We start from the raw sequence: 10,081 nt of genomic DNA, 5'->3' as shown, positions 1-10,081 counted from the left end.
TTTGATTAAAAATTATTTTGTAAGTTTTGTTAAGAGAGACCAATTTGCTCATTTTTAAAATTGATAGGGGCCAAAGGTATATTTATACTAATCAATTATTTGAATTATTCAAGTTATTCAAATTGTAAAATTTAACTCAACTCAAACTCAAATTACTTATTCGAGTAGAAAAAAAAAAGAATAACTTAATTCAATTAACTTGAAATTTGAATTTTTTATTTTATTTTTCGAGTTGAATTGAATTTTGATCGCCACTATTTATGCTTAATAAGACTCGAATATAAAATTAGACAATTGTTGAAGTCTCACCATGGTATGTTTAAGATGAATTTACAAAGGGTAATGGGTGACAAATAATTACAATTAAAAGAAAAATAATTTAAATGATTTGATTTCTGATTATGCCCAATTAGATTATTCTGCTGGATTTTAAATTTACGGTAAAATTATAGTTTTGCTCTCTATACCATACACGATTTTGAGAATCAATTTTTGTAATTTAATTTAACATAATTTGATATTCTTGCTATTATTCATGTTATGCCTTAATCCATATCATTAATATACGGAGTTTTTATTTAGGAAAAAAAAATCTAAAATCATGAGGCTGAGCAATTCTTTTTAAAATGATAAATTAGTAAAAAATAATAATAATAACTATAATTTCACCATTTAAATGACATAAGGAATTTTGAGTTTCGGGTTTTCAAAAATAATTTGGCTTAAGGCATAACATTTATAATAGTAGGAAGATTAAATTATGCCAAATTAAAATACAAGTAGTAAACCCCAAAGTTGAATATAGTACAGGGACTAAAACCACAATTTAACCAAAATTTACCTTTTCCATTTCTAACTGATACACCTATTGGGGTCTCATTTGCAAGTGGTTGGAGAAAAGAAAAGGCATTCACCAAAACTACCTTTTAGGCTTTTGTTGACCCCCCCCCCCCAAGTAACTCTTGCTTTGCTTTGGTTTCCACATGTACAATTGAGGGGGTGAGAGCAATCATCTTAGAATGGCAAAACCTCGTGGCTCGTAATACTCATCGAGACGGTGGTGAGTGATTAAATGTTCTTCCTCGGGACTCTTTAAGGAGTCGCCATTGATGAACCATGTCACGGTTCCTGCAATGTAAATGAATGCTTTGATATAAGCACAAATAGGTTTCTATGGAAAGTTGAAGCAATTACTTGTTTGCAATTCAATAAAGACAATCGAAGTTACAATAATTCCAATCGAATCGATCATTGGAAGTACTCAACTGAATAACTAACTCAATTCTAACTAACTAACTAACTAACTAACTAAACAGAATAAATTTGGAGAGAACCCACCCAGGGCCTCAACCTTGCATGGAAAGGTTATAATATCATATAAAGTTTCAACATGTATGGTTATCATGCACATGCAAGGGAATGCAAAATTCAAATTGCTCATATAAGGAACTGACACATAGGTGAAATGGTGGGAGTGGCGTTGCGCAGATAGCTCATCCCATCCATAATACATTGTAGTCTATCCATGGAAGGATAAGTTTATAGTTTCGAGTTTAAACAAGGGCAGAAAGAGGGGCAACTCATGAAATTTATAGTTTCAAGTTTCGACCTTTCCCCTGCCAAAAGGGGGAGGGGGGGGGGTGTGATGAGTTCTGCATGTACCTACTGGAGGAGGAGGTGGTTCCTGTTCTCTTGTCACATGAAGTATGATTGTTCCCGAGAGCACGGTGATGAATCCGCATATCTCAGAAGCAATGCTGCCTGCATTTTGGCCTGACCAGTCCTATAAAAATAACAGTATAACAGCAACCATTACAATTAACAAGCATAAGTAGGAATCGGTCCCGTGGTCCTGTGTTCTGATGAATTAAAATTTTCACCTTAAACATGATTACACTAGCGATAATGGTCAAAGTCGTGAACATCACATAATATACCGGAGAAACAAGTGTGGCATTGAATGTATCCAAGGCCTACAAAAAAGAACATATGCACATCAGCCAAAAACAAGCCAACCAGTCCTATTTGAAAGATGCACAACTTTAAAAATATTACGCCGGACATGAGAACGAAAAAGAGAAGGCTTGTAGTTATAGACCTACTTAGGGCATTTTCGACGTCCAAAAATATCAATGGTACTGTAAAATGAAAGGATTATATGCAGAAATAGTTCATCAGATGATGCTCCAGAAGAAGCTACACTTTGCATGTAAATTTCTGGACACAAAGCTTTTGAAACTGCTAGTAATTCTGGGATCCAAAATAAGAGATTTTCAGGTAAAAGTACCATGGAGTCACCTATACTAAGAGCTAGATTGTATTTTGCTCCCTTTACTCAAAAAAATAGCAAATTAGTCCATGTATGTCAGATCAAATAGCAAACTAGTTCTTTTGTGTTAAAAATTTCATCCATTTCAACTGTTAAAAACTGATGTGGCTGATAGAATAATCAGACAGTTAGATATGGCATGCCACATGTGCTTCATTCTGACGTATAATGACCAGTTATTAATAGTAGAAATGGATAGAATCTTTAACAGGATCTATTTGCTCCTTGGTCTAAAGTACAGGGATTAATTTGCTCATTTTTCTAGTAGAGGGGGCAAAATGCAATCCGATTATTAGTACAAGGGCATCCATAGTACTTTTACCGAGATTTTCATCAAAATGTTAAATTATTGAATCATTCGATTAAGTTCCCATACCTAACATGCAATAATTTAGCATATCTAATGACAAAACTATGCTAGTTGCATAAATAGAGCGTATGTTTTTCAAGTCATTCACTCAAATGAAGGAACAGACAACCAAGGAGGCATGGAATCGAAAATACTAACCTTATTGAGATAAATTAATTGTGTAATGACACAGATAACAGCAACTGTAAGAAAAAACCAAGTCTGAGGATAAGCAATCTGACTCATCCCATCCAATGTAAGCTTTATAGCAATTCCAATGGCTTTGATGCTAACAACCTGTGACACCACCTGAGAAACATTGTGCTTACAGCATAATTTGCCGAGAAAAGTTCATTAATTAGACGTACATACCGTAAGAGAACCCATCAATGAACATATTCCCAAATAAACCAGTATATTAGTCTGTCCATAATGAGGCTCAAAATGCAAAACCAAAGCTAAAACTGCTGAAAGTGTAGCTACTACATAAACCAGAAAAGCTGCCAACATAAACATGCGAAAAGGAACAAAAATTAATGACTCAAAACAAGGTTTGAACGCCAAAGGATAAAAAGTATGAAGAGAAGGATCAAACCTGGTTGTGTCGCTAGAGTCCATATGTCTTGTACGGAACTCGGGTATGCTCTTGTGGTGCATGAATTACAATCACCACCGAACCAACAATGCAGGAAACACAACCTACAATCCCCATTTTCTGAATTCGTTCGTTCAACAAAAAGTGTGCCAGGCAAGCACTGTAGATGTTTATAAAGCTTGTAAGTTATCGAAAACATATGAATCACTGATCTTTAACAAACAAAAGGAACCTCACCTCACAATTATACTTAGAGCACCAAGCGGGGTAACTAGAACAGCAGGAGCATAGATATAAGCCACGAAATTCGCAATCTCTCCCATGATCACTTTCCATACGAAACTTGATTAATTTAACAAGGAATGTGATTTCGGGCTTATATGTTTCGAGAAAAGAAGATTATTGTGAGTAATAAACTTACTTGTTATCATGCCTGCCCACCAAAGTGGCTCTAGTAAGTAGGTATAACCTCCAACTCCTATATTATACCATAAGAAACCAAGAAAGAAAGTTAATTACATAAGATAATACTTGCATTCTACAATCTCAATAGCCATCTATCGATCAACATAATCAAGCACTAATGGATTAAAGAAAAGATCGATTTATTGGAAGAAGCCTGTGAAGTGTCATTTGTCAGGAATCAACAAACCTTTAACGGATCAAAAAATCTCTCACTGATTAAGGATCCAATCCAATGATTCGACATTTTCCAACATTTTTCTTGAATTTCTTACTGTAAATTGAACGTCATACATCTAAAAATGAATTTCTAGAAAATGAACAGTAAGCTCTCTCCTAATATCAAACACATTCAAAATTCAATACCATTGAACTAATCCTATAAACAAAATCCTATTAACTCCACTGAAAGTTCAAAAAAAAAAAACAAAAAAACAAAGAACACAAAAGAATCAAAATTAAACAACGCAAAACAAGCTCAATGGTAAGTCATAATTAGCAGCAAAAAAATCACGTATCAAAATTAATTTAGAAAGGAAAACAAACCTGCGCGAATACCCGAAGCACCACCACGCTTGAGCCCTTTCTTCTTCAAAATAAAACTTGAGCCAATAAAAGCGCTCGACGCCACTGCTAATATCACTCCCTTCAAATTGTCGGACAACCCCATCGCTCTTTGATCACATAAATGATCAATCAACACTTAAATTATTATTAATCAAGAAGAAGAAGAAAGGAGAATCGAATTCCCGCCAAAAAAGCCAAGAATTTTTATTCAGATGGAAAAGTGAATTAAATGATTAATTAAAGAAAATGAGAGAAAGAACATAAAACCCTCTTTCCCTCCATTAAACAAGAATTGAACTTATTATTATTATAAATTCCGTCGTGTTGCCGGAAACTTCACGGGTTTTTTCATTTTTGTACGGTCCAAATTAATGGATAGATTAACGGATCCCCTGCTTCGCGCGTTATTTTACCAACTTACACTCAGCTTTTCCCTCTATCGTTGGTTGCAACTACTAACTACTACCAGAAGAGGGGAAAAAATAATTAAAGATAATCAAGGCTTTGTTACAAAAGATGGTGGATATGGATGGATTTCCATTACTATTTTTAAATTTAATTATAAGGAAGCTTCGTAGAATCTTCTTTTAATCATAGGAAGCTTTCCTTTAAGTGCTCAAATAGTCGGAATTTAAGATTTAATTTTTAGTGACTAGCAAAGGTTAAATTATGTTATTTTTATTTTATTTTATTTTTGATAATTTATTAACTTCTTTTATTTTCAATTTTCAATGAAATCTAAAAAATTAATTAATAGATTTAACACTGAAAATAATTAAATTAAATAACCAATTAATGAATTTGGCGTGTATAAGAACTAAAAGTTAAAAATGATCATCTTGAATAACATGAATTAAATCGAATTAAATCTACAAATTTTCATAAAGAATAATAGGCTTTAAAATAAATATTTTAAGATCAAAAAGTATAATTAAAATTGATCAGAAAAACATGAAAAACTAAGTTAGAATTAAATTTATAGAAACTGACAAAAATTGAGCTAAGTATAGATGAAATGAAACTGATGTTTTTCCAAAAACAAGAATCTAATAATTAATTATTTTAACTAATAATTATAAAAATAAAAGAAGCAAATTAAAATTCATGGACTAAATCTTAATTTTGAACATGATAAAAGGACCAAAACCAGAAATTGACCATTAGCAAAATTCCCCAGTTTCCTACCACTTCTAATACACAAGTTAGTTTTGCTTCAAAAAGGCTCAATTTCGGAATCCTCGTGAAAATTAAATCTGAAGGTTTTTTTTTTTTTTTAAATTCTTTCACATACTACAATAGCAAAGGTATGCCATTTTCCCTGGGCCTAATTCTCAAACTATTTGTGCCCTCACTTAAACTTTCCAAAATGCCAAGAAATGAGTTTGCAATTAGCCTGCAAGCACTGCCCCATCTACTTCTTTTTCTTCGATTTGGAAGCTGACTGAGTGTAAGCAGTTCCCTGAAATAGCCAAAACACAAAATTATCAATAAAGGAGACACTGATACATAGTTCGACCAAATAAACTGAAATTTGAACGGATAATTATCAAGCCGAACTTAAGCTTGAGCTATCAATTGAGCCAAATCCGAGCACTATAATACTCTATTAGAACGGGCCTAATCTATCTTTTCCTTTTTAGCATATTTTTATATTATGAAAATACATTTTAAAAAGCTTAATTACGAACAAACTCAAGTTCTAGCTTGAGTACGAAATCGATATACAAGCTTAATCAAGCTATTAGCTCGATTATGCCTCAAGCCAAGCTCAAGCTTAGAAATTGATGTTCAAGTTTAGCCCATGCAAAATATCGAGGCCGAAATTCCAAGTCGAGCTCAAGCTCGATTACACCGCTAAGCATCAAAATTATGGTAAAAGTGATAGATGGTGCCATAAGCCCTAACCTGAAGCCACTCGTCCAATGAGGTATCAGTAGTCCTGGTTCCGACTTCCACCTTTGGAGCTCTCTTAGTTTTCTAGCAAAAATTAAAAAAGGCAAACATATAAGGTTATAATCACATTGCAACATGGAAATTTTCTTCAATGTAAAGAACAACAATCACAAATGTTCAACATTCACAGCACAACAGATTGCTGGGAATTTGAAATAAAGTCATTCATGCTAGAACATTGAAGATTTTCAGGAGCTCTTAAAATGAGAGAGATATCTAACTTATGTTCTATCACAAATCGATCTTTTAATAATTAAAAAAAAAAACTAGCTCCAAACTGTTAATCGTATCTTATTCGTAGTTATTGGAATAAATTAATTATTAGAATACCTTGGAGATACGCTGAAATTGACCGTGAAGCCATAAACCGAAGAGAACAAGCAGTGCAATCCCGAGGGTAACAAGGAAAACAGACTCGACACTGAGGAAGCCACCAGCTTCAGCAACTTCAATGGTACCATTATAGAATGTACTTTGGTATGGGTGCTGGTCAATCTCATAGAAAATGTTGCCCACAAGATCAAAAGTTCCAGGCTGCATCAAAGTTCTAAACATGTTAGCTTAACTGCAATGAATAGTTCATCCTGTGCGATCTCTAATCAATAGTTCAACCCGTATACATTTAGGTTGATTGTATGATCAAGATCCAGCACACATTTAAGGAAAAAAAAACCTCAAAAATGCCAGATTCTCTGTTACACATTGAACCCAACAGACCTCCGGTTCCAAATTGAACCAACATAAAGAACACATATACAGTTCTAGCCTTATAGTGCATAAACTCTTTAAGTAACCATTTACCTGCAAGTACTTGCTAACCGCAAATATGTAAGGGAAAGTAGCTTGCTTTGAAGGGGGTACGGATGCATTGTTAAAGGCCTACATTAAAACAGACATTTTTCAGTTAAAAAATCAAAAAATGTCACAGGCAGTTTCAATCCAACAATGTAGGATGTGACATTCCAAGATAATGAAGTGTGTGATCAGCTTTGTAACAACAAAGAAACTGAAGATCGGTATTAGATACTGCAACAAGCATTGGATAACCAAAAAAGAACATAGGCAGCAACAGTCGAAACAAGGGGCACAGCACTGTAATTGCGCATTGACCAATTTGAGCATGAATGACTAAACTGTGATTACAAGCTCAGGATCCAACTTTAGCAATAACATCATCATAAGGTAACTGAATTATGTGAACTAAATGCATATATCACCATAAGGTAACAGAATTATGTGAACAAATGACTCAATGAATACAACATTTTAGTTTTATAAAAACTAAGGGTAAGATATTCAATTATGTGAAGTTTTTGAGTTTGGAAATAATAGAAATCAATCAAAATGATAACTGAACGAATTAATGAACAAGAAGAATTTGAAAATTTTCAAGCTATGATTACCTGTGCTGATAGATTTTGAACAAGCATACGATGATCAAAAGGGAGATGAACACTGGCTGTGATTGCAATGACATTCACAGGTGACTCACCTGCAATTTAAAGAAGTGTACTAAGCAAAGAGACAAGGAAACCACACATGGCTAATTAGAAAGAGGAAAGCATTTAAGCGTAGCCAACAAAAGACAAAAATTATGCATCACTACTTCCAACATAAATCTATTACTTCATTGTGAAGACAAATTAATTAGTAATTACCAACATTTTCCACCCCAACAAGGAGTTCAGTCTCTTCTCCGGCTGATACCACTGCCCAAGTAAAGCAAAAAGGTTAGCCATTTTTAAAAGTGCACATCACTCTCAAAAACCTACAACATCAAAATCCCGCATGAAGCATCAAAAAAGTCCTTACATTTGGCACTGTTTTTAGGGAAAAGACAGAGAGTTTCAACTCCTGGAGCCGAGTCAAAATTCCCAGAACCGAAATCCTGAGCTTCCTCACCAACAATCCCGAGTTCACCTCCTTCAACAGCTTCTGCAACATCCGCCTCCGCTTCAGATTGACACCTAGCAACTATCACACAAAAGAAAAATCACGGCACAACATAATATAAAATCAAACAATTCATTTATTTATCTATTTATGAGAACAAGAAGGTAAATCAGCGTGCAGAAACATCAGATCAGAGTAATTAACAAGCACTCTTTTCTTGCACTTCGTTAGACCAAAAAAAAAAGAAAAAAAGAAAGCTAAACTGAACTTTAAGCAGCCACAAAATTAATGGGGAGATCCAGTGTGAACTACTTAAAATTACTGAATTTGTTACAATTTTTTAATGTTTTAAGTAAAGTATTGAATTAAGTTACTGAAATCCTTACAAAATTATTAAAATCTCTTACAAAATGTTCTTGAGCTTATGTGAAGCTCATTCTAAGGAGCTTTTCTCTATATTTTCCCTTAAAATAACAGTAAAACGATGCATAAGCTCTTTTCCAAAACCAAGGAAAATAAAAAGAGAAGCGACATTAATTGAAATTTCACAACCATGCAAATGCAACAACGAATCTGAAAAGAAAGAAATCACTTAAAATTCTCATAATCCAATCGTAAATAAAGAAACAAATCGATCTCATGTGGATTTAAAGCGAAAAGTCCAAAAAAACACTGAAACAAGACAATCTAATTGCATCTCAATGGAACAGATCAAATCTATCAAAGCAAAAAGCATGCAAGCAGAAAAATCCAAAAGTAAGATCGAAACTATGAACAAATAAATGAATCGATGAACATATATATAGCTATTTAATGACAAATTACAGCGAAGATTTAATGTTTTCAGTAAAATGTTGAATTCTTTATGATGTAAATTACTTAAATTCTTGCAAAATTCTCTTGAGCTCATATGAAGCTCATTCCAAGGAGCTTTTTCTATATTTTCCCTTAAAATAACAGTAAAACGATGCAGACAGCGACATTAATTGAAATTTCACAACCATGCAAATGCAACAACGAATCTGAAAACAACTTAAAATTCTCACAATCAAATCGTAAATCAAGAGAAACAAATCGATCTCATATGGATTTGAAGCGAAAGGTCCAAAAAGAAAAACTAAAATAAGACAATTGAATTGCATCTCGATGGAACAGATCAAATCTATCGAAGCAAAAAACATGCAAGCAGAAAATCCAAAAGTAAGATCAAAACTATGAACAAATAAATGAATCGATGAGCATATATATATATAGCGCTTTCTAGTATCAAATTACAATGAACATATCTAGATCTGGGATGTATAAGACTAAACCTTGGAGAATAGGAGAAGCAAGGAGTAGAACGAAGAAGAAAACGCTGAAGCTTTTCATCGCCATTTCTAAGAGTTCCTATTTTCGTCAAAGAAGTCTAGAAAACAAAAAAGTGAGATTCTATGTGCGTAAGAGTATTATGGAGGGCCGTGGTTTACAATGCCTATAAATCTCGGAGTCAAATATAACAGAGGCTTGAGGGCACACAGACCAAACCAAGGATAAATGATACTACGTTTGTTTGTTTGCATACGTCGTCGTTTCGGTCCAGCCCAACAAAACTGATCTCTTCCCTTTTCTTTTCCATTTGCATTTTCTTTTTCAAATTTGACTTTTTTTTACTTTTATTTAACATAAAATTATTTTATTTTTATAATTAGATTGATTCAAATATTTAACACCATATATAATTATTACAAATTAAACATAATATTTTAAAGATTAAATATTAAATTTATACATTAATTTTGTTCAATGTACAATTTAATATTTTTTTATTTGATACAATAATACATACAAAACTTAAATTATATTCACATATATACATATTTTTTTATTTAATTATACACATTTAAAAAAATAAATTTATTTATTTAATTTTATATTAAATTAATATAATTAT

General features: G+C 32.9%; 1 protein-coding gene and 1 pseudogene across 1 annotated transcript; both read right to left on the bottom strand.

Annotated features, from left to right (window-relative positions):
• Positions 1–825: 825 nt before the first annotated feature.
• Positions 826–4,777, bottom strand: LOC107908669 (probable magnesium transporter NIPA6; annotated as a pseudogene).
• A 662-nt stretch (positions 4,778–5,439) lies between these two features.
• On the bottom strand, positions 5,440–9,662 carry LOC107908670 (translocon-associated protein subunit alpha). The gene is made up of 8 exons (XM_016835908.2): positions 9,462–9,662; positions 8,068–8,229; positions 7,914–7,964; positions 7,659–7,747; positions 7,057–7,134; positions 6,586–6,789; positions 6,208–6,279; positions 5,440–5,761 (listed from the first exon to the last, which is right to left on the bottom strand). Exons 1-8 carry the CDS (start codon positions 9,523–9,525, stop codon positions 5,714–5,716), a joined length of 768 nt encoding a protein of 255 aa, XP_016691397.2. The 5' UTR covers positions 9,526–9,662; the 3' UTR covers positions 5,440–5,713.
• Between the last annotated feature and the right edge of the window lie 419 nt (positions 9,663–10,081).

Source organism: Gossypium hirsutum, chromosome D02 (genome assembly GCF_007990345.1).
Source record: "Gossypium hirsutum isolate 1008001.06 chromosome D02, Gossypium_hirsutum_v2.1, whole genome shotgun sequence".
Classification (NCBI taxonomy): Eukaryota; Viridiplantae; Streptophyta; class Magnoliopsida; order Malvales; family Malvaceae; genus Gossypium; species Gossypium hirsutum.
Note: the sequence above shows the minus strand (reverse complement) of the source record. Positions and strands in the feature narration are given on the sequence as shown.

Bases quoted from the DNA above. Each gene is read 5' to 3' on its own strand.
- LOC107908670 (XM_016835908.2), bottom strand. From the start codon at position 9,525: ATGGCGATGAAAAGCTTCAGCGTTTTCTTCTTCGTTCTACTCCTTGCT. The intron at 7,965-8,067 runs GTAAGGACTTTT...TTACTTGGGCAG, and splicing joins CCCTAAAAACAGTGCCAAAT to TGGTATCAGCCGGAGAAGAG. The intron at 7,748-7,913 runs GTAATTACTAAT...TTTAAATTGCAG, and splicing joins TGTTGGGGTGGAAAATGTTG to GTGAGTCACCTGTGAATGTC.